Source organism: Eubalaena glacialis, chromosome 7 (assembly GCF_028564815.1).
Source record: "Eubalaena glacialis isolate mEubGla1 chromosome 7, mEubGla1.1.hap2.+ XY, whole genome shotgun sequence".
In the NCBI taxonomy this organism is placed as follows: domain Eukaryota; kingdom Metazoa; phylum Chordata; class Mammalia; order Artiodactyla; family Balaenidae; genus Eubalaena; species Eubalaena glacialis.
The window spans coordinates 36,323,308-36,349,199 of NC_083722.1; the positions used below are offsets into that span (position 1 = coordinate 36,323,308).

At 39.4% G+C, this 25,892-nt stretch overlaps 1 protein-coding gene across 1 annotated transcript in view; it reads right to left on the bottom strand.

Moving 5' to 3' along the window:
• The window catches only part of DNAH8 (dynein axonemal heavy chain 8), a 310,762-nt gene that overhangs the window by 98,036 nt on the left and 186,834 nt on the right, over positions 1-25,892 (bottom strand). The window contains exons 67-77 of the mRNA XM_061195092.1: positions 25,569-25,706; positions 24,263-24,390; positions 23,278-23,449; positions 21,631-21,786; positions 17,294-17,449; positions 15,664-15,846; positions 11,492-11,597; positions 9,567-9,819; positions 9,277-9,467; positions 4,622-4,743; positions 1,493-1,611 (exon numbers count right to left, since the gene is read on the bottom strand). Coding sequence (XP_061051075.1) covers positions 1,493-1,611; positions 4,622-4,743; positions 9,277-9,467; positions 9,567-9,819; positions 11,492-11,597; positions 15,664-15,846; positions 17,294-17,449; positions 21,631-21,786; positions 23,278-23,449; positions 24,263-24,390; positions 25,569-25,706 — 1,724 coding nt within the window. The remainder of the gene's footprint in view (positions 1-1,492; positions 1,612-4,621; positions 4,744-9,276; positions 9,468-9,566; positions 9,820-11,491; positions 11,598-15,663; positions 15,847-17,293; positions 17,450-21,630; positions 21,787-23,277; positions 23,450-24,262; positions 24,391-25,568; positions 25,707-25,892) is intronic.

Genomic DNA, 25,892 nt, shown 5'->3' on the forward strand with positions numbered 1-25,892 from the left:
CAAAAGGATAATGAGCTAATCTTCCTTTATGCAGATATGTGTAAGATGGATGGCAAGGTTTTCTATCCTTGGATGAATGCAAGTTTATTCATGTAGTTTTGATGCTAGGCATTGGCAAGGAGTAGGTCAGAGCCAGTTCTGTTGCCAATCTAGAAGGGAACTTAGAAGTCAACTGATCCAAATGTCTCATTTTCAGAGGAAGCAGCAACTACTCTGAAGCTTTAGTTATTTTCTTTTTAAAACACATCAGTGATTATCCCTAATAACTAAGCTATCAGCTTCAGGTAAGCAATTCCTCATTCAAACTAATACACAGGAGCACATTCATTCTTTGACAAATATTTATGGAGTGAATACTATACATCAGGCCCGGCTCTTGGTGCCAGGGACTCAGCAGGGATGCAAGGGGAGGTGTTCTCTGCCAGGTCCAGTACGTGATGGGGGTTGGCCTGCTGCATACTCGAGGTTCTGCAGTCTTCAGAGGGAGATAATGTGTCAATGGTGTTAGAAGTAGCTTGATCAGCAAGCATTTATTTAATACCATCTGTGTAGCCTACACTGTAGCAGGTTCTACACACAATGACACATTAAATAAATATCATTTGATATTTTTAGATCACAGACAAGCTCTATGGATTCTTATTTGTTAGTAGATTGCATTATTCATTTGACATAGATTCAATTTTAAAATGATGGATATAAGACACATCTATTCTAATAAAAACAAATAGCCCTTTTGCAGTCTGCAGGTCCTGAGGTCATCACTGCTGACAGCTCTAATCACTCTCAAAGAGTGACAACAACCAGGAAACAACTTTTCTAAGAAAACTCAGGGATATAACATTAGGAAAGACAAAAACGACTCCAACATAATCCGACATCTTTTTGTTATTTTTTTGGTGGTTTCATCTCCCCCAACTCTACCCTTCTGTCTTGCCCACCACACACACACACCCCGCCACACACACACACACACCCCGCCACACACACACACACATCATCCAATATAGAAGCCTTCTTTGAGCTACTGCATGTTGAGAAAACATGAAAAGTGAGAAAGAAAAGGAAGAATATTCTTCCTCAACATCACTTTCAAACTTTTGCTTCCATTTTAATAGCCAAAACAGCATTTATATGTTTCAATAGCACAATATTCTTGGTTTTAGCTTAAAAACTAATTGCCTTGTAACTCCGTGAGATCTATTCTTTTACAGAAGTAAATTCAACAATAAATGATTCACTCAATGGTAAATGATGACCAAAGTGAATAGTAAAAACATATTTTTCATACGTGTTTTGCTAAAAGCACTATCATTAACACGTTATCAAAATATACCTTTCACCATTTTATTTGCCATCCCAAACTTCAGTTTGGAAGCACATACATCTATTACAGTAACTAGTAGGACATAGTGAAGTAAGCTCACTGAGGTGGGATCTGTAATTTGACACTATAAAGTGATGCTCTAGGTCTGATAATACCTATTCTCACCTGATAAGTAAAAGCTTGTGGCAGGTATCTAGTGAGTCATTATATCCATCAGGGATGATTTCCTCCTCTGGAGCATCTTTATCAAACCAGATTTTCCATCCCTTCTCATTACGAGATATCTAAAATAAATAAGCTGATTAGCAAGCCCCAGGAATATACGCAATTAAAATTGAATAACCTGAGAAGGTCATTCTTTATAGGCAGCTAATTTTTTAAACATAACCACAGTTTACATTTTTCTTCAGAACCAGTGACTCAGATAGATTGGATATTATGATTCCCTTTCAGTTTTTCCATTGCTCTTCTACGTTATTTGCTAAAATTAGGACTATGTATCAATTACACTAAACAACTGGGCAGGAAAAAACATAGACCAGGCTTTCTCAACCTCCACACTATGGGCATTTAGGGCCAGATTAATTTAGTGTTGAGAGAGGCTGTCCTGTGCATTTTACGTTGTTTAGCAGCATCCCTGGCTCTATCCACTAGTCACCAGGAGCACCTCTGCCCCTGATTTGTGGCAATAAAAAAGGTCTCCAGAATTGTCAATGCATTCTGGGGTGTGGCACCAGGTTGCCCTTGGATGAGAACCACTGACATAGACCACTTTGATACCCAAACCTCTACATGTGGACCTCTACTTAAACTAGTGATAGATGACAAAATCAAAACTTTTATTTTCCTAGTCATCCCCCCACCTTGAGACCTTAAACCTAAGAATGGATGAAGTCTCTCCAAGAGCTGGTCTCAAACACCTGTTCTTTCAGAAGCATGGAGAGAACCACAGGTTTTCAGAGGTATTAAAGGATGCTCCCTGAAGTCCGAGTGCTGTCAAAACCAATTACAGAAACTATAGATCGGTGAGCCTGACGCTGCTCCTCAGCAACAATCAGGCTGGATTATTTAGACAGTGTCTGAAGCATGTTTTAAAAGCCACGGCAAGCACTAATAGCAAATATTTATATAGCAGATACTATGGGCCAGACCCAAGGACTGTACTTTTACTTCTCTTATCCCCACTTTTTACTGAGGCACAGAGAGGTTAAATAACCGCCCAAAGTCCACACCATACAAGCAATTCATCATCTAGGATACAGACAGGGTGCAAGTTAATAACAAAACAATTGCTCTGTAAATCAGTTGCTCCAACTTTGTCCCTGGGACACTAAAAGATGGAGGAGAATTTCTGAAATGTTTCACAGCTGCCATCTTTCTCTGAAGAATGCAGCGGCTCTCCCTAGTTGGCTGCTGCCAAAAGAATCTGCCTGGCAGAGGGCTTGGAGGGCCTGGGTGCTGCTGCAGCCCCACCCTACTGCACTGGTACCTGTGCTCTGCTACCCAGAGCGCCCCCTGCAGGTCTCCTCCACACTGGCTGCTAAAGAGAAGGAGTTCCAAGAAGAAACAGGGTGCGTATTCTCAACCTACTGGCCTTCCATCTGCTAATTTTGACTCTACCATATAAAGCTTTCAGGGCGAGCTGCATCTGTGATGGGATAACTCCCAGCCCCTTGCTCCTGCATTTCCCATTCCTGGCCCTCGCTGCTAGCAAAACCACCTCCAGGTGTTAAACAGTTTGGCATGGGATGCCAAGGCAAGGCAGCTGCTGTTTGAGGCTATTTTTATTTCAATTTCTGACACCCACTCAACTGGGAGATTGATCTCCTGTTTCCTCCCTTCCTCCCACAGACAGGCCAAACTCTTGGCCATCTGATGGCAGGTCCCCCTGATGGCAAACTTCTGCAAGTTTCCGGAGAACAACTCTTCCTCTTCCCTTCTGGCCCATCCAATGGTGTAAAAGAAGTTGGACAGAAATAACGCATGGTGTCATGAGCATGGGGTCAAATTACAGCTTTACCATTTATGGGCTATGTGGCCTTGGGCAAGTGCTTAACCTCTTTGAATCTCAGTTATCTCATCTATAAATCGTGTCAATAATACTTCCCTTGCACAGTTATTATTGTTGCAAAGTACCTACCCATAGTAAGCAGTAGTAGCCACCAGATTCTACACCAAGGGTACTTAAAATCTAACTGACCGAGGCAAATGATACTGTATATCCTTATATTAATATAACCCGTCAGCAGAGGGGTGATTTTTTCCAGTGGTACTTGAAGGCTGCCTTTACCCAGTCTCGGACCAGACCCAGACCACTTTTTTTTTTCAAAGTATTTGTTTGGGCTTGGAAGACTCAACTGTGGCTGTAGTAAAAAAACAAAGCTTACTGTCCACCACAGATATAGTCCAGGGACTTTATCCAGTTGACTCTGACCCAACCGTGGTGAATGCGCAAAGAATACATAATGTTCCAGAAGTACCCCTAAACAGACACATCTAGTGTACTCTTGGGTGGGGGATTGGATGTTTGTGGAGGGGAGGGAATCACATGGTGACAGTGCGAGGCTTCTGCCATCCTCAGCCTAGGGGTAAGGATACCAATCACTCACTTTGTCCATCACCAGCAACCGCAAAAAAAGATGATTATCAGCATTTGACACTGGGAAACTGCAGGCCCTCCATTGGTGACACACAGTTGTAACCAACAGACCTCAGTAATAAACAACTGTCTTTATTCTGAGTTGCATAATTGTCTTCCGGTGAGAGCTGAATCAACAACTAATCCACAACAACCAATTTACATTTTCAGATAAGAAAAACGGGTAAATCGGGGTCTGTTTCACCATTTTCACCATTATAACGTCACCATTTTATAAATACTTTCACCATTGAAATGACTGATTTTTTTAAAAAGGATCTCAACCTCTTCACTTGCCTCAAATTCAAATTTGCACAAATTATTTAATCATAGGCAGTGAAAACATTGAGTCTACAATAAAAGGGTCCACCCACCCAGAATAAAAGGGTTCTGATTCTGACAGCAACTCAAGCAGGTTAAAAATGATCCATGCCCACCACACAGAAGTAAAGGCAGTTGCCTGCACCTGTGAAAAGGTTCCTTGGGATATCCTTCTGTCCACCGCCCCCAACCCCCCTTGAGAGCCACAGCGCCTTAAAGCTACACAAGTGTGTTGACTCCTCTGGGTGAAGGGTTTGTCACCAGGAGGCCCCAGTTTAAATGGCCCAGGTGTGTTTGGGTTTACAGATCTGTACTTTTTTCCAACCCTTTATTACCTGGTTCATAATTTCTGCAAATTGCGGAAGTTTACTCAGTTCCACAAGATTCAGCCAGGTCATATCAAGGATCCAGCGAAACGGTTTGGGAGGGCAGGCTTTCAGATCTAGAGCTGCTCCCCCTGGGGAAAGGTGTCAGTGGGAATCAGGTCAGCTTGTGCTCTATTTTTTAGAAATTTATTTTCCAAATAATAAAAAATGAGATAACCATATCACACACAAAAATGGGAAAATTGGAAAATAATCACGTTATAGAAAATGTGGTTACCTTTTTTTGGTACAGTTCCTTCAAGTGTTAGTGATTTATACCATCTTATACAGATAGCAACTCCCTGTCATTTTTCCCTGCAAAGAATTTTTCTCAGGTGGTAGCAGATGTTTGCCTTTTTATTGTTTTTTAACTATCTGAAATTTATAATTTTGATATCAATGAATCGGTTGATCTTTTCATGTGTGATTTTAAAAGTCATTTCTTAGTCATCACTCCTCCAGAAGTTTGATATTCAATACTATTGAAATATTTTTTATCAGGTCAAAAGATGGATAAAGGGATAGATGAAGGGATGGAGGGAAAGAAGAAGAGAGGAGTATAATACATCTGTGGGTTTTTAAGGTTTTTAAGGGGGTAATTCATGTTCAAATCATTTATTCATTCATTTATTCAACAAACATTCACTGAGCCACCTCTATGTATCCGGCATATTCCAGGCACTGGGGATAAAGCAGAGGAAACCCAACAGGGCTCCTGCTCTCACCGAGTCGAGTGGAGAATGTGAGCGATAGCACTGGATTGTATTTTGAAGCAAATCACACGTCAAATGAGCACATTCAGTGGGACAATCTCCACCAAGATGTGTGATTATATCTGCACTTTCAAAATTCCTCTATTGCATGTCTTTAGCAATGTTTTATCATAATAATTCCAGCTCTGTTGTTTAATTCAGATGTATGCCAAACAGTGATTCTTGAACTTTTAAATTATATAACCCTCCTGAAGAACTCATCAAATCCCTCCACTTCACTTATCAACCCGGGGACAAAAACAGGGGAGGTGGTGGGTGGAGGGGACCACAGGTCTCTGTTCTCCCCTCCAGCATCTTCCTGAGAAGGTGAATGAGCTGAAGTACTCCTTTGGTGTAAATCCCTTTGCTCCATCGTGGAGTCAGGGGCTCTGAGTGCCACAACACCTTTAGAACCTGTAAACCTTCCTCCCACACGCCCCCACCCCCCGCAGCGACCAGGTGAAAGAGGAGACCTTATTCTAGCACCATTTCTGCTAACACTGAGTTTACCATAGGAGAAGCAAGCCCTAGAGAAAGTCACCTGCAGGTTTAAGGGATTCTCTCCTCTAACACGGAGGTAGACGTGTACATTTTCTTCTTGGTTGTTTCCCCCTCACAGTGATTTCATGTAAACATATACCTCAAAGACATCAGGGGAAGATATTTAGGCTACATCAGTGTTTCCAACATACCATGCACCTAAACTAACCCAGAACCATCACAGCCCATCCTATTCCCCCAAATATCCTGGCTCTGCCACTTGCTAGCTGCATAAACTTGGACAAAAACTCAGTTTCTCTCAGTTCTCTCTTCTGCCAAATGAGAGTAATAATAGAATCCATCAGATGGATTGCTGTGAAGATTAAATAAATGAATGTATGTAGAAAGCCAACAACAGTCATGGCCCAGAGTAAGAGCTATGTAATCATTAGCTGTTATTTTGACATTAACTCTCTGTTTTGGAAGGCTCAGGTCCAATCCAACCTGGAAGGCAAGAGAAGACTCTCTAATGTGTCTTTCTGTCCATGGTTTACAACAAAAGAAAGATGATATCTTTCTAAAATAACCAGGCAGCGGAAACAGGTATATCAATTACTCTACAGTGAAGCATTGCCCCTGGTATCCATTTCATTTTTCAAAGTGTTCTGACATTCTTGGTTGAAGAAGAAAGTCAAAGGCACCTTCCAAATATTGCAGAAAACTAGTAGGAATTAATACAAAGGGAAATCAAACATTTCTGCTATGATAAATAAGTCTTTCTTCTTTCCCCCTTAAGTACTGAGTTCAAAATGATAAAAAATATCAATGATCTAAGGGCCATATTTGTTAACTTTGTAAAAAAACTTTAAAAACAAAGTCCTACCATCTTTTAAAAAATAATTTGGTCAAACTGTAAGCCAGTTCAAAACTAATACAAACTGTACAATAAACCAGTTTTGATTTTTTTTAAACTCTTTTACTGTGCTGTGCTGACTGTACTGACAATCCACCTATCATAAAATCCCAAATTAATCTTCTAAAGCATTGCTCATGCTACTTTCTTGCTCATAAAACATTCGATGGCTCTCTATCGCCAACTCAAATAAATCCAAACTCCTCTCACTGACTCTCCTGATCCTATACAACCCGGTTCTCCCTGACTCTCCAGTTTCATGAAATGGGGTCACAGATGTGCTCTAACCACAGCTGAGATGTGCAGCCTTCTTTATTTTTCTGTGACAAATCAAATCCTCCTCACAAATTCCCTCCCCACTGTGTTGCTGCATTTCTCGGTCTCCTCGGATTTAAAGACTTTCGAAGAATCCAGTCTCTTTCAAGGAACAGCTCTGGCTTGGCTGGGTGTGCTGGGTAGGGAGAGGTGAGGTGGGGTGGGTTTGTGTCTTGATGGGGAGGATGCCTCAGATCTACATGCTGCCCCCAAGGCTTCACTTGTCCCAGTCACAGGCTGGGATCTTCTGAGCCACGACAAATCCTGTCTGACCTATGGGGGCATTAGGCTGCAGTCCACAGAGGCTGGTACTTTGTCGCTAGTTATAAAGTCCCCCTGTCCTGCAACTTCTTGGTTTGAACCCCAGACCCTCGCTGTGCACCAGCCCTCTCTGCATTTCCACGTCCACACTCCCGCCTGCCAAACCTTAGGCTTATCCATCTATCCACTACCCTCCACCGATGCTGTGATGCAGCTTCTATGTTGGATGTGGCTCTGGGGCACTTCCCTGCTCTCTTTGAATTTAGATGTGGCCATGCATCTTACTTTGGCTAATGAAATATGAGCGTGACGTGGGTCACTTGTGGGGTAACCTTTAAGAGCCAGCACACAATTTGCCACATCCTGTCCCTCTTCCATAGTAATTATGGAAGCAATTTGGATTCCTGGGCGACCATGACAAGCATGTCAGATAGAGAGTAAAGGAGAAGTATACTTTTGTTGTGTTGAAATTTGAGGATTGTTTTTATGGCCACAAAACCTGGCCTATCCTGACTAAAACTAGGTCCCAAAATCACATTCATGCCCCCACTCTGACACTTCTCAAAGTAGCCCTTCTTTCAACCATCCAGACCAGAAATCTTTGCACAGAGCAGAAATCTTAGACTCATTTCTGACCCTCTCTTGGCTCTTACACCCAGTCCTTTGTCATTTTACTTTCATGATCTCTCATATTTGTGTCTTCCTTTATATTCCCATTGTCTTCACCCTAGGATGGGAATGCATTTCCTGTGGTTGGGAAGCTTATAACAGACTCCCTTAAACAACTTTTCTCTAATCCTACACATGTCTGCCAGAGTAACCTTCCTAAAGAACAATGAAAGGATCACATCACTACCTTACACAACTCCTTATTTCTTATCAGATCAAGAAATCCTTCCTCTAGGAACCAAGGCTCACCAATGTACATACTCCACTCATCTCTTTTTCCGTGCTGTTCTGTCTTAGCATGGAAGTTTTCTTCATTTCTACCTATCATCCATGGTCCATTTTAAATGTCACTTTCTTCTTTTGGGGGAGAAGGGCTGCCAGAAAATGATTTATTAAACTACTTATAAAGATCAAAAAAAAAATAAGAAAAAGATTGGACCATTTTCTCCAGGTATCAAATAACCTGAAAAATTCATGGCTTAACCTGAAAGGCATATTTTCCAAGGAGCTTTTCTTGATCTCACCAACCACATGTAATCTCTCCCTCCTTTTAGATATAACACTTTGTTTTTAGCTCTCTTATAACACAGGTTATTCTGCCTTATTTTGCAGGGGTTTTTTCCAATTATCTTTATTTGAATTATGAGACTTTTATTTCTTTTAAAGCAATGTCTGGTTTTTCCTTGTATCCCAAACACCAGTATGGCAGGTTTGCATAGTATATGCTCAATAAATACTTGTTTAACTGAATTGAGTGAAAATACCACTCTTTTGTCTCCTTAATTATACTTTTAACATGGAGATAAGCAATGAGCAGGGTCCTCTTCAAATATAAAATACAAGTGTGCTTTTTGTTACAGTCTTAAACGTCATTATAACCCCTTGCTTAAGGAATTGCTCTCTTGCAGTAGAAAGCTCATCACCTGAATCACTATTCTCCCCTTTGGCATTTGGATCTCCTAATCATAAGCAACAATGCTCAAACTTAATTACATAACTAAAAACTGCAGAGTTAACACAGACCTGAAATCAATCATCTTGAGTAACCAGAGTAAAATGAATGGAAATCGGCAGGGGGGGGGGTGCGGGGGAGGGGGAAGAGGTATACATAAAGAACTTCACTTCCATTAGAACTTAATTCCTCCGGGTATTACAAGAATGGGTCTACAGGACATCAAAGAGCATGCCTAAAGCAATCTCCTTTACATAGCACATCCATATCCCAAACCCTTCACCTTTAATGAGAGCCTGAAACTCTCTGTGCTTCACTGTTCCTCTCTGAAGATCGATTTTTAAGGTCATGAGGAGTACAAAGAGGAACTTGTGGTTCTCGTACAAGCCTCTGACAGAATATGTAAAAACTTCATATGTCAGATACTCAATAATATTTGTAATTCTCTTTTGAGGCAGTGGAGACTTCTCAGACCTGCAATATGTTTCAAAAATCAAAGAGGTAAAAATCCATTTCTAAGAGAGTAGGTAGGAATACACACAAAATTTGGGGGGCAAGGTAGTGAGGCCCCACCTGGCCATGGACTGGTCAAATAACTTCAAGAACTGGGCCAGCGAGGTCTGGTACATGATGTTGACCATGCTCATCTCTGTGATGAGAAAGTAGAGGATGCTGCCTCGGGTGGCCGCGGGCCGGAACTCCTCCTGGGCCGTGTTAATCTTGATCTCTGTTTCCGCGGCCACGTGTAGTTTTTCACTTACTTCAGCTGCTGTCTGCTTGGTGGTGTGGAGGACACCGATGAGAGATTCGTCATCTACCAACGAACCTAAAAACCAAACAGGAAAGCTGTGGAACACAAGACGGGAAAGCCGCGAAAACGAGAGGCATCACTTCTGAAATCACCGCGTTAATTTTCAACTTGACTTCTTCAAAGCCCACAGGATGGAAGGGCAGAATCTTAAGACAATGAAAGGCTTCCAGTCTAACCAGGCATCCGATGCCTGAATCCGTTCTAAACATTCCTGCCTAGGGTTTGTCCCCCACTCTGCCTGAAAATCTGCACAAGGCAATTCTCAAGGCAGCCCACAAATCTGGTCTTCAAATGTCTGAAGAAAATTCACATCTCCCTCCAGTCCGAGTGGTTTCAGCTGTTCCTATGACGTGACTTTCACCTCCATTATCATCTTGATGGTTCCCCTCACAGTATCACGGGCTTTTCCTTCCCACTTGTCTCACAGTGTGAGTTACACACCAGCTTGCAGGTGAATGGTACTTTCTCTACTCCTGCTTTAGTTCAACAGTCCTTGACATTGAGAACTCTGGTTCTTCTATGTCTCTAACGAGTTAGGAGATAGTGGAAGTGTCTAACCAGGAAGAAAAATCCTGATTTTATTTTTAGTTTTACTCTTCATTATTGTTTTTAACAGACATAACATGTCTATGACGATAAACATAAAAATAAAAATATCTCAATTTTAAGACACAGAAAGGTGCTCTGGAGGTGCTGAGATAACGGTCACGATATCTGCAGAGAGCAGTGCTCTGGCCTACCTAGAAGCAGGTGGGTGCTTCTGGAAGGTGCTGAGTTAGTTGCTCTGATGGGCACGCTAGGTTTGCTAGGGAAGTCCAAATTGTGACTAACCTCACACTCTTGGCTGGATCCTCAGTCAGTCCTCCTTGGTAATATTTACAATGCCCAGAGGCATCAAATGGCTGGGAGATGTCATGGACCAAGAGACAGACAACTTCGTCAGCACAAGCAGTGCAACGAAGGCAGATAAAAGGCCTTTTCCATGAGGTCACCTTAAAGTGCTCGAGATTGCTGTGAAAGTAACACTTAATGTACTTCTGCGAGGCTAAGTCTTTTTGTTTTTTTGTTTTTAAATCCAAGGGTTAAAGTGCTTTTGGGAAGTATTCATCATTAGATTGCTAATGAATGGTAGAATTGAGGTTGCTGTAATTGGCCTACTACAGAACAACATATCCCAGGGGGTGGTACGATGATCTGACTGCCCAGAGGAGAACCTATCCCTGACTTCTAAGTGGGAGGTCAAGTCCAGAGTGACTGAGCCTGGGCTGCTCAAGTGTCTCTGACGACATTACACATCATAACCCACTGTGGCAATTGCATTTCAACTCCAAATGAAAGAGTCAATCTAAAAAACACAAAATAGATTGAGCACATTAGTTTCCTTTCGGCAAGCAAATTAGCCTATTGTGAGTTACCTAGCGCTATTGGGAGCCCTTATTTTTCTCAAGAGACAGCAATTATATCAAGAAAACTGTGTTATTATCAAATGCTCAGATGCCGGTTGCTAATTCAGATATCAGATTCTCTGCAGTCCCTCTGTAATGTCTAGATGGAAATTGCCTCGCTTGTTTTTGCGTGGATAACTCAACTGTTTCCTAACATCTGTAATCATGAGAGCATTGAAAAGAGGGTACAAGAAATCCTTATTCACAATCCATTATGTGATTATTTCTTAATAACACAATACCTTTTGTAGCACTTAATTTGTAGAGAAGGTTATCTTCAAGTTCTTTCATCTTCCGCTTATTAAAAGTCACATCCTCCAAAAGTTTAACCCTCTCAGACTCTAACTCCTGTTATTAAAAAAAAATAACATCAGAACTGTAATTACCAGTTATTATGGCAAATGCAACCTATTAGTGTTTATTATTCATTTTTAAAAGTTTAAACCAAAGTGCCATTCAAATGACACTAGCGTTAGTCAAATCTATCTATTTGTATTTTTGTTTCTCTGGAAAGTTTTTTAAAGATTATGCCCACTAGCATTAAGTTTCCATAGCACTTACACTGGCATGCATGAGATAAACCTGCTAAAATAATTTTGCTCAGCTCTCTTCCCAGCTTTAAGTTTTTTTAAATTAAGAGTGTCCCATTCTCTTGGCCCTGTTCCCACATACCGCCTCAGTGAGAAATGCTAACTTCATTTGCTGTTAGAAGGGGTAGAAACAAAGAAGCATTAATACCAAGTAACCAAGAGGCTACTCAAGCCACATGGAGCTCCTGAGCTGGGACCTGACTATAGGACCACCAGGTACCTGCTTTGACATAGCCAGCTGCCAATACAAATCCATTTTCCATTTTTTTGCATCTTCTACCAGAGGGGCTAAATTGGATGTCTGGAAGGTATATTCTTTCCTACATAAATAATATACTCTTAAAATTATACTTTGAAAAAAATTTCAAACTTTCAGAAAAGTTACAAGACTGGTACAATGAGCTCTCATATACCCTTCACCTAGATTCCTCAAATAACATTTTGCTTTATCACTATTTCTATATAATACTTTTTATCATTACTGTTATTATTATTGCTGAACTGTTTGGTTTGCATGTGTCATGATACTTTATCTGTAAAAGCTTTAACACATCTCCTAGGCAACAGGACATTCTCTTATACAACCATAGTGCAATTTTCAAATTCAGAATATTTAACATGGATATAATACTCTTGCTAAATATAGAGTAAATTAAATTGTCTCAAAAGCATTCTTTATAGCATTGTTTTAATATTACTTTTTTAAAAAATTTTTATTTATTTATTTTTGGCTGCATTGGGTTTTCATTGCTGCACGCAGGCTTTCTCTAGTTGCGGCGAGCGGGGGCTACTCTTCGTTGCGGTACGCGGGCCTCTCATTGTGGTGTCTTCTCTTGTTGCAGAGCACAGGCTATAGGCGCGTGGGCTTCAGTAGTTGTGGCACATGGGCTCAGTAGTTGTGGCTCGCGGGCTCTAAAGCACAGGCTCAATAGTTGTGGTGCACGGACATAGTTGCTCCGTGGCATGTGGGATCTTCCCGGACCAGGGCTTGAACCCGTGTCCCCTGCACTGGCAGGCGGATTCTCAACCACTGCACCACCAGGGAAGCCCTGTAGCATTCTTTTTTGTTCTTATACAGAATCACACACTGTACTTAGAATTGCATTAAAAATGTGGTTTTAAACTACTTATTTGAGAAAGTTTCTTGAAAAACTGCTACAGAAATACCACCACTTTCAGAAAGTCTTCCTAAACCAGTTTGTCAGTTAAAACCCACAGCACGGCATTCCTCTGTACATCTACTATGGCTTGCATCACAATCTATGTGTCGGCTATATCCCTCCAACTAGATTCTGTGCATCTAGAGGGCAGGAACTTGTCCTATTCATTTTTAAAAATTGAAGTATAGTTGATTTACAATGTTGTGTTAATTACTGCTGTACAGCAAAGTGATTCAGTTATATATATATGTGTATATATATATATATATATATATTCTTTTTTTATATTCTTTTCCATTATGGTTTATCATAGGGTATTGAATATAGTTCTCTGTGCTATATAGTAGGACCTTGGTGTTTATCCCCTATTCATTTTTGTATTCTTGACAGCACTTATCTTGACGCTTTGCAGAGAAGCAACTCAACCTAATAAATATTCGTTAAATTGAAGTGTACTGAATTTAGTTCAACAACTTTATTTTACATCTGGGGAAACTGAGGACCCAGAAATATTAACTCCAAATAACATGGCAATATAATACACACAGCTAGTTACTAGCAGGGATGAGCCTAATATCCTTGTCCCCCAGCTCCAAGACTAGTATACTGCCATTGTACTAGTGGCTTGCGGTATTTGATGGGGTGGTGATGAAGATCATGGCTGTATTTGCAGAGAATAGCTAATGAATTGTCTTCATTAAAGCAGTCATCCCAACAGTGGCAGTATAGAAATATGTGGACAAAATGAAATCATGTTAGCGTCCTTTTCAGTGTGATATGGAAAAACAAGCATCATGGTACAGTGGACAACTTGTGAGTTTTACAGCATGACCTGTAGAGCTTATCTACGAGGCATGGCAGAGTGGAAGGTCTATGTGCTCTTACGGGTTAAGACCTTATTCTCCTTGGTCTCCATTTGTTCATCTGTAAAATGGGGGTGTAAGAGCAGGATTGTTAGGAGGGTTAAACACCACAGTCAGGATGTCCTCCTGCAGATTAAGTGTGCACTTTGTTTTTTCCAGCAAAGCTGGCATTAGCATCCTAGCGCATCTCTTGAAGAGGAAGCTAAGGCCTAGAAGAGTGGGCATGGGGCGTTCTGGGGACGTGGAGTGTACCTTAGATGGTGGTGTGGGCTGCTTTACAGAAGTTAGTGTAGCCTGCATGGGGGATCTGGACCAATGAGGCACCATCTCAGAACAGACAACAGCACCAGGTAGACCAAGAAGGAAGGACTAATTTTCAACAGTTGACACCACGTGGCCCTAAGAGGTGATCGAGGCAGTGAACTGAGGGGTCCATGCTCTCTGCCAGACTGTGAAAGTGAGACGATTCCCTTTCTAGATTGCATAAGCCCTGGGCAGTTTCTTGGAAACTAAGATCAAACAGCTAATGAGGGGGGACTTCCCTAGTGGTCCAGTGGGTAAGACTCCATGCTCCCAATGCAGGGGGCCCAGGTTCAATCTCTGGTCATGGAACTAGATCCCGCATGCATGCCACAACTAAGAAGTCTGCATGCCGCAACTAAAGATCCCGTGTGCCGCAACGAAGATCCTGCGTGCACGCAACTAAGACCTGGTGCAGCCAAGATAAATAAATAAATACATAAATATTAAAAGAAAAAAAAACAGCTAATGAGAGTGGAAGCTGGAACTGGGCTCCTTTTACTCCACCAGACTGGCTGCCTTTCAAGGGCCTGCCCCAAGTTAGCCATTTCTTATTAACCAGGTAGGATTTTACTTCTCTTTTTACTGAGCCTTCTATTTCTTTGGTGTCAGTATCATTTCTCTTTTCCTTTTTGAATCTTCCTCTGTATTTGTAGCCATCTGTTCATATCACTTCCTTTCCTCCTTTCCTTAAGTCTTCTTCTGCCATTCTTTCTCTCACCCTCCCATTTTATGCATCTCTGGTCTTATTATTTCTAACCTTGCCTTTTCCTTGAAACCTTAATACTAACGTTAATTATATTTTAGCAAATATAAACTTTCTCAGATTTTATGGAAATATATTTTATATAATGCAAATATATAAAATTATGTTTTATACATAACATTTAATGTTTTCTGAGCTTTATCTTAAAACTTAGTTTAATCTATCAGTCTCTTAAAATCTTCCAGCCTTAACTTTTTCTTTGTTTTATCAGAACCCTCAATTATACTTAATTTCTCTGCTTCAGTGCAAGTTTCATTTAATTAAGATAAAAGTATGGCTCTCTAGATCATTAGATTATTAGATTGTGGTGTTATCAATTACAATCAAGTACTATCAATTACTATTGCAGTGTAGTAGTTGAAACTACTATAGTGGTAACAATACTCTTTCAGAGCAAGTTCTTCTTTTCCATTATTTTATTGAATTTTCCAGGTGTATCCAAGACTATTCATCCATAGGGCGATAGATATGAAAGTCAACATACCCAAATCTTTAAAGTCAGAAGTAGAAAGAGTGGTGTGTGTGTGCACGTGTGCTTTTGGTGTTGGAGGAAAGGTGAGTTACATGATTTCTCAACAGGACTTGAGACTACAAAACAAATATTTATGCTAACAAAGGTAACTATGATTTGCTCAATTTTTTTCTTTTCCATATACTCAACAATTTCCCAATACATTTAAAACGTTTATTATAATTTATTATAAGTAGAAGTTCTTTACCTTGAGAAATTATTACCTGTTTCTCTGTTAGAATTACCCTCCTTAGTAACTGGTTCTCAAGTCCTTTCATGGTAACAGTAAAATCAATGACTGACGTTTTAGCATTGATCTCAGGGGTAAAGGCAGGGTTTGGTAACTTTGTTGTAATATAAAGTTTAAATGTATCCATGATATCACATTCCTTATCTCCGACTTTCACCTACATCAATTCAAATATTAAATTACAAACAGCTTAAAGGACAAGACAAGAAATTTGGGTTCAATTTAGGAGAGAGTTTATCAAAAGTCAGTGCAGTGAAATGAATGAATTACAAAAATCAGTTGTAAAATTTTAATCAGTGATCTTAAATAATAAAGCCTATTCCTTTAGAATAATTTAGACTTGTGGTCCTGCCTGAAAATGTTTTTAGCCATGACACCAAGCAAATTAAATGAAAAACTTATCCAAAACAAATGTTGAATAAAGGAAAACTCAGACATGCCTCATATTTGACTGTTTTTTCCCACCTGAGGAAATTGTTTCCTGCTATGGAAATTTGTTGTGTTTATAAGAAGTGTTATTTCTTTTTGCATTTCACAGTCATATCTGAAGCATATTTGACAAGAGAAAGGGTTAATGAAATTTCCAGAGGAAAAAAATGCCAACTTTTTTTTCCCAGAAAGATAACACTTATCTTAAACACCACAATTTTCAGTGTATTAAAAACAACTGGGTTTGCTACCTAAAACTCAGGTGGAAATTATAACATTTTAAAATGACTTAAATTTTTAATTAATCTTAATCCTTCATGTGATTGAAAACCACATTGCTAAGGCACTAATTCTCAGGCATCATGACCTTCACATTGCAGATAAGAATCTGGGTCTTTTAAAAGGCCTTCAGGAATGGACATACTACAACCTCTTTTGGCATATTAAATATGGCATATAAAAGAATTCACATTATGAAGAAAATTTTTCTGAATAAATCTGTCTTTGTTTAATGAGAAAATTGGCATTCTTATTCACTGATATTCATGAAATTAAGTTGTCCAAAGCAAAAAATCTCAGTCAGAAATGCTGTCATTCAATAAAACCACAGAAGCCTAAAAGTAAAGAATGAAACCAATTAAAAAAGAAACACTTGTACTGAAAACAATTCATGTTATCACCAATGATCGGGAACCGTATTCCACTGCTTCCAGCAAAGTCTGTGAGTTTGGATTGAAAGTTAATAAAGAGAGAAATAAAATCAATGTCCATAGACTTAACTAAAAATGCCATTTTATCCAGTGAGGAAACACAGGCTTTATTGTATAGATGTATACATGGCTTGAAAACCAACTTTCTCAGAGCTGCTAAAATGTACATATTTTAGTGTGTAACACTAATGTATTATTATTATGACAAGATGCCTTTCCTTAATATGTTAGTTTTGGATAAATGGCTATTGTTACCAAGATATTGTTCTCCCCCTGTATTTTTTATATACTATTTTTAAAAAAAGGAACACTGAATATGAGTTTGGAAATAATTTTTTCCAGCGTGTCAAATAGTACCACCTGAAGGAAATTGTCTTCACTGCTATGCTCAAAAAGATAAGCAGATGTCACCATTGTTCTTTTCTTCTTTTCCTTTTCTTTTTTTTTCCTTTTTTCGAAGCTCACCTTGAAAGTGGTGCCTGATTTAATGAAATTCTTTTCTAATACATTATCCAGGGCTGGATCCAGTTCTTCACGAATGTCCTCAATGAGAAGGGGTCGGCCCAAGGAAAGACTGTCCTCCAAATGCGTGCGGAAATACTTATGGTTCAGAGAGGTTACCTACAAATGAAGAGTTCATTGCTATATAAATGTTACAAAGAATGTGCCTGTTCCTGAGTGGAAACCAGAGATATGTTGGATAAGTGACTAAGAATTCTAAGGACTGTATTGGAAGTCTTACTTATAAAAATAAAAGTAACAAACAAAAATTAATTTTCAAAACTTGATGGGTCATGACTTTGTGGAAGCCCTGGGTGTGTGATGGGGGTCTCAGATCAAAAGAGGAGAATCAAGTGGCATTCCTTAGATGGAAGGTCAGAGCTCTGTTCCGGCAGATGGAAAAGAAGTGATCAAGGATTAATCCTTTAAACTTACATAGCTACAATCATTCAGAGAAAGCAAACTAACTTGCATTTTTGTGATATTCACTTATCTTCTCAGGACACCTATGAGATGAATAAGTGATTAAAAAATAAGCGTGGAAATGTCAAAAATGATACACTGAGTCAAACTAAGGGTCCATCCATGTATTCTGTCTCTAAGAGTGACATAACATAAGAATATGATACTTTGCATAAAATCAACCTAAACGACTTATACATTCACTTTTTATATTTTTATGTTAAAAAAATTAGAATTCTGAATGCCTGGTGGGGTTCCCCAATTTTAGATCAATGTTTGTTATTAGTTAAAATAGACACACTGGGCTGGTTGATCTTTGCATTAGCCAATTGGCTTTGAACTCTTTACTTCTCCAGTGATCCCTCCCCCTGCCTAAGTGTGAGGATTCCCAAAGGTTCAGTCCTCAACTCTCTACCTTCTTATACGCTATCCTCTGAATTCAACTATTACCTTTATGCTACTGTGAGTGCTGATCCTAAGACGCAATGAAGATCCACTGGGACAGCAGGTGATTAGGAGAGTGAAATTAAAAAATATTATCTCCCGGGCTTCCCTGGTGGCGCAGTGGTTGAGAATCTGCCTGCCAATGCAGGGGACACGGGTTCAAGCCCTGGTCTGGGAAGATCCCACATGCCGCGGAGCAACTAGGCCCGTGAGCCACAACTACTGAGCCTGCGCGTCTGGAGCCTGTGCTCTGCAACAAGTGAGGCTGCGATAGTGAGAGGCCCGCGCACCGCGATGAAGAGTGGCCCCCACTTGCCGCAACTAGAGAAAGCCCTCGCGCAGAAACGAAGACCCAACACAGCCATAAATAAAAATAAATAAATAAATAAATAATTAAAAAAAAAAATATTATCTCCCACTTGCAACGAAAAAAGGTGTGGAATTGAAAAATTAAATAAGTCTATCTTTGTCCTGTTTTGGTTAAAAAGGAAATAACTAAAACAAAATATCCTGCACACGAAGGAATTTTTTCCCCCAGATGGATATCTTTATTTATATAAATGATGTGCTGTGAAAGACCTTACTATGAATTGATAAGGTAAATGAATCTAAACAAAGAGCTTTAACTAGTTTACTTAAACAAGATAAAACAAGGTCCCAGGAAGACTAAACGTAATTGTCCTACTCTATTCCCCAAGACGCAAACTCTATTTTTGTGATGTCCTTCCCAAGTGTGATGGTTAATTTTATGTGTCAGCTTGACTGGGCTAAGGGATGCCCAGATAGCTGGCAAACATCTTTTCAAGGTGTGTTTGTGAGGTTGTTTCTGGAAGAGATTAGCATTTGAGTCAGTAGACTAAGAAAAGAAGATGGCCCTCATCCATGTAGGTGGGCATCATCCAACCCATTAAGGGCCTGAATAGAACAAAAAGGTGGAGGAAGGGCCAATTTGCTCTCTGCTTAGGCTGGGACATCCATCTTCTCCTGCCCTTGGGACTTCAGACTCGGACTGAGGCTTACACCATTGACTCCCATGGTTCTCAGGCCTTCTAGGGTTTGCACTGGAACGACACCACTGGCTTTCCTGGGGCTCTAGCTTGTAGATAGCAGATCTAGGACTTCTCAGCCTCCATAATCCCATAAGCCAATCCCTCATAATAAAACTCTTTCTATATATCTATACCTAGATATCCTTTCAGTTCTGTTTCTCTGGAAAACCCTGACTAATACACCAAGTAAAAAAATAATTTTCAAATTGTCAATTTATTAAAGATTACCTTTAACCACCTTCAATATCTTTTGTAAACTTGAAATAATATCTTAGAGTCATAATTTCAGGTTTAATTCACTTGATTTTTCTCATGGAGGAATGCTTGTGGTAGCCACCACAAGAGCCTGTATCTCCTGCACGGATACTCTAGCATTCGGGCTTTACAAAGTAGTTAGTGAATTCTTTATAGGGGAATTAAGTGAATACATTCTCTTTCCAGAGGTCAGAGCTGTAGGTGCTGGAGATGGCATTGAAGATGGCCTTGATGCAGCCCTGGACATATAAAATATGTTTTGTTTTTCATTTATAAAGTGTTTCATTTTTCATTTTGCCTTCCTTCCCAAGCACAGAAATAATAGTTTTGTTTCATTTTGTTTTCTTTTATTTGTGTTTGTGCATGTGCTTATCCATATATTCAGAAAAATAATGCTTTCTGAGTAAAAAGGATGCAGTTCAATTTGCTTACATCCTAGCAGTTGATGGTTTTTAAAATAAGGAAGTGTCTCTGGCCTATTTCTGTTACTTCCTCAAGAAGCTTCTTGGGACAGGGTTGCATCAGGAAGGACATGACTGAAGGCTATCAATGAGTTTAATGCCGAAATGGAGAGATAAAGACACAATCAGGAAAAATAAGAATAAGATGAGCAGGGAGACCAACAGCCAAGGGAGACAAGAGGAGTGAGGAAGGGAGCAAGGGACAAGTTATAGCTGAGCTGGATCCAGGGAGCTAAGTTCAGGAGCAGGAGTGCTCCAGTACATGCCACTCATGCACTTCTGTGTATATAGCTCCTCAGGAACTGCATTCTCATCAACCCCATTTCCCTTAACTCTTCCCTTCCACTTATGCTTACTTCCCAGGATTTTTCTGGGTTTTCTAAGTAAACATAGACTGGAGTCTTAATGAGATGGGAGTATCTTGAGGTGATCCGGAGTGCTAGACAGTGTCCACGTGCCTGCAAAGCCCTGATCTCAGAAGGAAATCTTTCAATATTTCACCATTAAATATGGTGTTTCTTGTAGGCTTTTTGTAAATACTCTTTATCTGATTAAGGAAGATCTCTCCTAATCTTAGTTTGCTGGAAGTTTTATCATGAATAGCTGTTAAGTTTTACCAACTGCTTCTTCTGCATTTATCAAGATGACCACATGATTTTTCTGGGTTTGTTTGTTTGTTTTCCTGTAATGATGACACACTTTGATTAATTCATTTAATTCAATAAATATCAGAATTACTACCCTATATAAAGAGCTGTGCAGAAAATATAAAGATGGTGTAAAACCATAAGCCTTGCTAACAAAAAGTTTATGGTACATTAGAGATAAAAGACAAACGTGCAAAGAACAATAATTTAAGGCAGGCTCCTAGTCCATAACAGAAATACAAGATGCGTGAGGAGTCAGGACAGGCTATATTAAGCTGGGGACTCAGGCAAGTTTGGGTAAAAGTAGCATTGGATGTGGACTTTGAATAATGTTTAATATTTTTATCTGGGATGTAAGTAAAGTGGGCAGTTGGGTGGAGAAGACATTCTGTTAGCAGACACAGTACAAGCAAAACTATGCATCCAGAAGGCTTGGAGCTCGGAACAGTGTCGAGGAAACAATGAATAGTCCATATTGTAATACTGAATTGAAACATCAATGGAACAAGATCTCCAAAGGAGCCAGGAATGTTGGAATCCTGCCCTTGTCTACCTCTACCTTAGGATTAACACCTTGGTAGAATCCAACTCCAATACTGGACTCTAGCATGCTATGTGGTACTACCAAGTGCCTGAGCTAGGTTGGAGGAAATGGCCTTAAACTGAGGAATCACAAGTCTTATTTTTGTCATTTTCTTATAAGCCCAAACTCAAGGCCCAGAATAAAGGCCACATCCAACATGGGCAAAAGCAATTGAGCCAGAGAAATGGACAGAGAGAAGGAGAGTGAGATCAAGAGAGAGCACAGAAGAGAAAATAATCAGAGCATTTGCCCCAAATCACTGTTACAAAACTCAAGGGTGTAAAGTAGCAAACAATTATCATCATAGAGATGACAACTTTATGACTGACAGAGTCAACTGAAATTGTGGGAAAACGCCATGATTTCAAGATTACTTTCCCATGCACCAAATGGTACATACCTGCAAGTCATTTTCTTTTTCCTTTGATTTAATCCAAGTTTTGCCTTGAGTTTGTGGGTCTATGAGGAGTGGGTATCTGGTGGCCTTTGTCACAATGATGCCGTTCTGAATGGAGAGGTCGTCTCCTGGTAATCCCTTCAGCCCCCACTCACCAATCTGAATAACAGGAAATGGGTGTGGCCATTCAAAGGAAAACAGGAAGGCTTTCGTTAGGGATTAACAGTGCCACGATATAAAAGAATTTAAAATTTGGACATATTTTTCCCATTGAGACTATGCAACAAGTACCTAGAAAAAAACCCAAACTCGTAAATGTGAACCAAACAACATCAAATTAAAAGAAACAAATTTATCATCTAATAAATCCTTTCTCTAGTAACCCAAGACTAGGTTTAGTCCTTTATATTGTGTTTTCATACTTATGAGGAAATATTGTAAATTGATTGCATATTAAACCTGATTTGGGGATTCTGAAGCATGGTTGCTGAACATTCAGAGAACAGCAGGGATTTGAAATATGGTGAGACTGGGCGGTGGTGGGATCCAGATGGGCTGGAGGTGGCGGAGATAATGAATATTCTGAGACCTCAGAGTAGGTAAGCCCTAAGGGTTAAGTCTCTGAAACTTCCCCTTCCTGCCCTCTGGTGCTGCTTACATGGGGGAAGGGACATTGCATAGCTGGAGGCAGAGAAATTAGGGGAGATGAAATATTATATTGGTAGGAACTCATTAATGAAGTTTTTCTTAATATTTCCTTTCAAAATCAAGAGGGAATTGCCAGTCTGGCTCCACGTGGTCAACAAAATCATCCAAGATCCAATGAGCCAACCAGCCTCAAACTTCGTTAAATTATCCCAGCTCCACCAAAGGCCACAATCGACAAAGAACATCCCAGCCCACTTCACCTCACCTGTGCCCAGTGCGTCTCCAATACATTACTCTTCCCTGTAAGGACCAGTTGAACACTGTTTGAATTGAAAAAGATTATTTTTTGACTTTTAAATAGCGGTAACTTGAAATTAATAGTTTGGCTTTCCTAGGGAAACTGCAACTGGGGAACATATTTACAAATCAAAAAGCAACTCATGAATACAGATTGCCTGGAAAGCATTTCATACCACAGGAGCTCCGAAAGGTATACTAAAAATTGACAGTGGCATCAAATTCCCAGCAAGGAAGGTTAGTACAGCAGTGCATGCTATTACTCAGTGATGGCAGATCATGCTATTGTATTATACTGTTGGACATTATAAAAAGATGGTTAATGACCAAAAGAAAGTTAATACCAGTACTTACGGCCAGCTAACACCTACATTTTCCTAGAATGTTTGTAAGAAAATGTGATTTAATAGGACTGGTGTAAATAATGGAGGGTTATTAGAAGAGCTCAGTATTAGCAAGCCTATAACTCACAAATGACCTTTTCACTCATAGCAGTGCAATTGGTATTAATTTGAAAGCAAGATTTCTTAAAATGCAAAGGAAATTTTGTATCACAAAGAAAAAAAATTTTTGTTAACACTTTAGCATTTTCAAAACAATCTTTTCAATTAAATGCAAAAAGAAAAAATTAGGTGTACCTTAATTTCTTAGTGAGTAGGAAATAAAATGAAATTCAAATAATGCTGTAAGGAAAGTAACACTTACTGTTGGAGGATCCACCAACATTGAAATAAGATTCAGATTTTCAGTGAAAGGAATCTTCCGTGCTTTCAACTCTGCCTCCCATTGATCTTTAAGCAAATAGTTCCTAAATATCTGATTGAAAGGACCAAGATAGGAAAGGAATCCAGTGCACAGCAGAATATCACCTACAAGTCTGTTAAGAAAAAACAAAGTGAATCACTAACACATTTAAAGTTCTCCCAGTAAGGAGTCTGAAAGGCCACCAGGCAGTTTTGTTACTAGGTAAAGTCCTTCTTTGCTCCCAGCTTAACACTTGGCAGCCAGACATGGAGAGACTATGCAAAAAGGAGCCTAAAGGCGCAAAACGGGGTAGGGGTGGCCTCATTCGGAGTAAGTCAGGGAGCAAGAAAGAAGGCTCCTTTCTGAAGCCTACAGGTCCTGAAGCTTGACTTCCAGATGAGGAAAGCATCCTTTTCCCATCCCATGCCCTGGTCTTGTTCAGATTCAATCTTGATTTAACCACTACTTCTTCTTCATCCTCTTTTTTTTTTTTTTTTTTTTGCCATTCTCCTACTCCCCTCTCATTCCCTCTCTTTCCATCTTCAGAAGACACCAGCCCAAGATACCTTTCCATTTAGAACAAACTGTTGATCCACACTTTCAAAATCCTTGAGGTGAACAGTATAGAACTGGAACCAGTAACTAGATTGTTCTGGCAAATCCAGACAATATTAGAAGCATTCTCACACCGAAAGCCCACACTGTTGAACCGAAATTGAGGTTAAAAATATTTCACCAAGTTTTCTTCCTTCTCCATTTTACTGAGAGTGTGGGACTCAAGCTCTAAGCACTTTCTTAGATGATGGGATTCTGAGATGGGGATATGGAAACAGAGGAGAAAAGCACTTCAAGGAATGAGACTTTATGTTCCCCCATGCCACAAAGAGGTGGCCTTTGGGGTGACGACTAGAAGGAAAGCAATTATATCAAAGACCAAAATTTATACCTGTTAATCTGAGCTTTGAACTCTTTGCTTTGCTGAGTCCATCGGACTTTTTCTCCACTCAATCCATCGATGAGGGTGGAAGCTGCCTGCATCTTTTTCCGGCACATGTCAGCATCATTAAGCAAATCCTACATTCATAAAGGGAGAATGTCTCAAAGAGCTTCTTAAATTGCTTAATCAAACATCCATTATATTCACACATAAAAATACATGGAGGAATTTCTTAATTTGTAAAATAAATATAATCTAAATATATAGTGTCAGTAAAATTTTACATATTAAATTCTTGTAATTCATTCATAATATAGTTATTTTACCTTATGAAATTTCAAGAAGAGCCATTTTGTAAGAGAGAATCCAAATCACATAACTTAAATAGTATTTCTATTAAATATTCTCAAAACAATAAATATATCTTTTTCTTGGATTTAATAATAATTCTGAGTTCTTTGCAGTTTACAAAGGATTTTTTTCCCCAGAAAAATCCTACACGACAGTAGTACGCTGAAGCCAGCTTGTATCAGCTCAAAAGAGTCAGTTGTCACATTTTTCAGAAAATTTGTGAGTTGGTGTTAAACACAGCCATTATTAAAAATTAAATTACAGTATTAAATTAAATTACATAGCTCACAACTAAATTACATAAACTTATGTTAAAGGTAATAAATAATCAAAATTCATCAATTCCTAGTTATTTACTACATTTTCATATTATCTATACTCTTGAAGTTAAGTTCATTGAATCTGCATGGTGGAAATAGTATATAATGGCATGCTGCATCTTTTCCCATACCTGCGTCGTCTTGTCACATTGACGGCTTAAAATGGACAGTGGCAGGGGGTACCTAGACCACAGAAATCAGCAAACACTGCAAATCAAGGCTTTCTTCTCCCCCTAGCCTCCGCCCCGACAAGCTGATTGTTGAACGTTTACCAGACCACCACTGCTTACAACCTATACCATGAGGTTGTAGCTTTATCAGTATTTAACAGATAAAGTTAGTCAATCACCCCCAACTGCACAATTCATAAGTGACTGAACTGGATATCAAACCTAGTTTTCTGACTCCAAAGTCAATACTCTTAGGTATGACATCACAGCTTCTTCTTATAGAAAATAATTACTAAAAACAGAAAAAAGAATGTGGAGTGTTGAAGATCCAAAATAAGTAGACATAGCCAGTGAGTAAGGGCATTCAGGTAAATATTTTTTCAGTGTAAACATTTGCCTGATTTCTAAACACAACACATACTTGTGTAACATTTCAGTACGTCATATTAGTAATTTCTGTGTGTTTAATCTCACCATTTTCTCATTCATTGCAGCATCAAATTTGGCTTGCACTTTATCCAGCTCAGCTTGTTTCTCATCCAACAGTGCCTGGGCCTTCCCCAGTTCAGCGTTGGCAACTGCTAAACGGCCCTCCTGCTTGGCCAAGTTAGCCTTAAAAGGAAGAAGATGTGATTAGTGTAGAGGTGTATTAGTGCTACAAAACATTCGTGCTTTTAATTGGTAAATAATAGCATAAGTTACTACATAATTTTTGCCCTATTTGGAAGTCATCTGTTTCACTGTCTTTAGCTGGAGAAGCAGAGAAATTTCATTAAAGTTCATTTTTTTCCTTTTAAT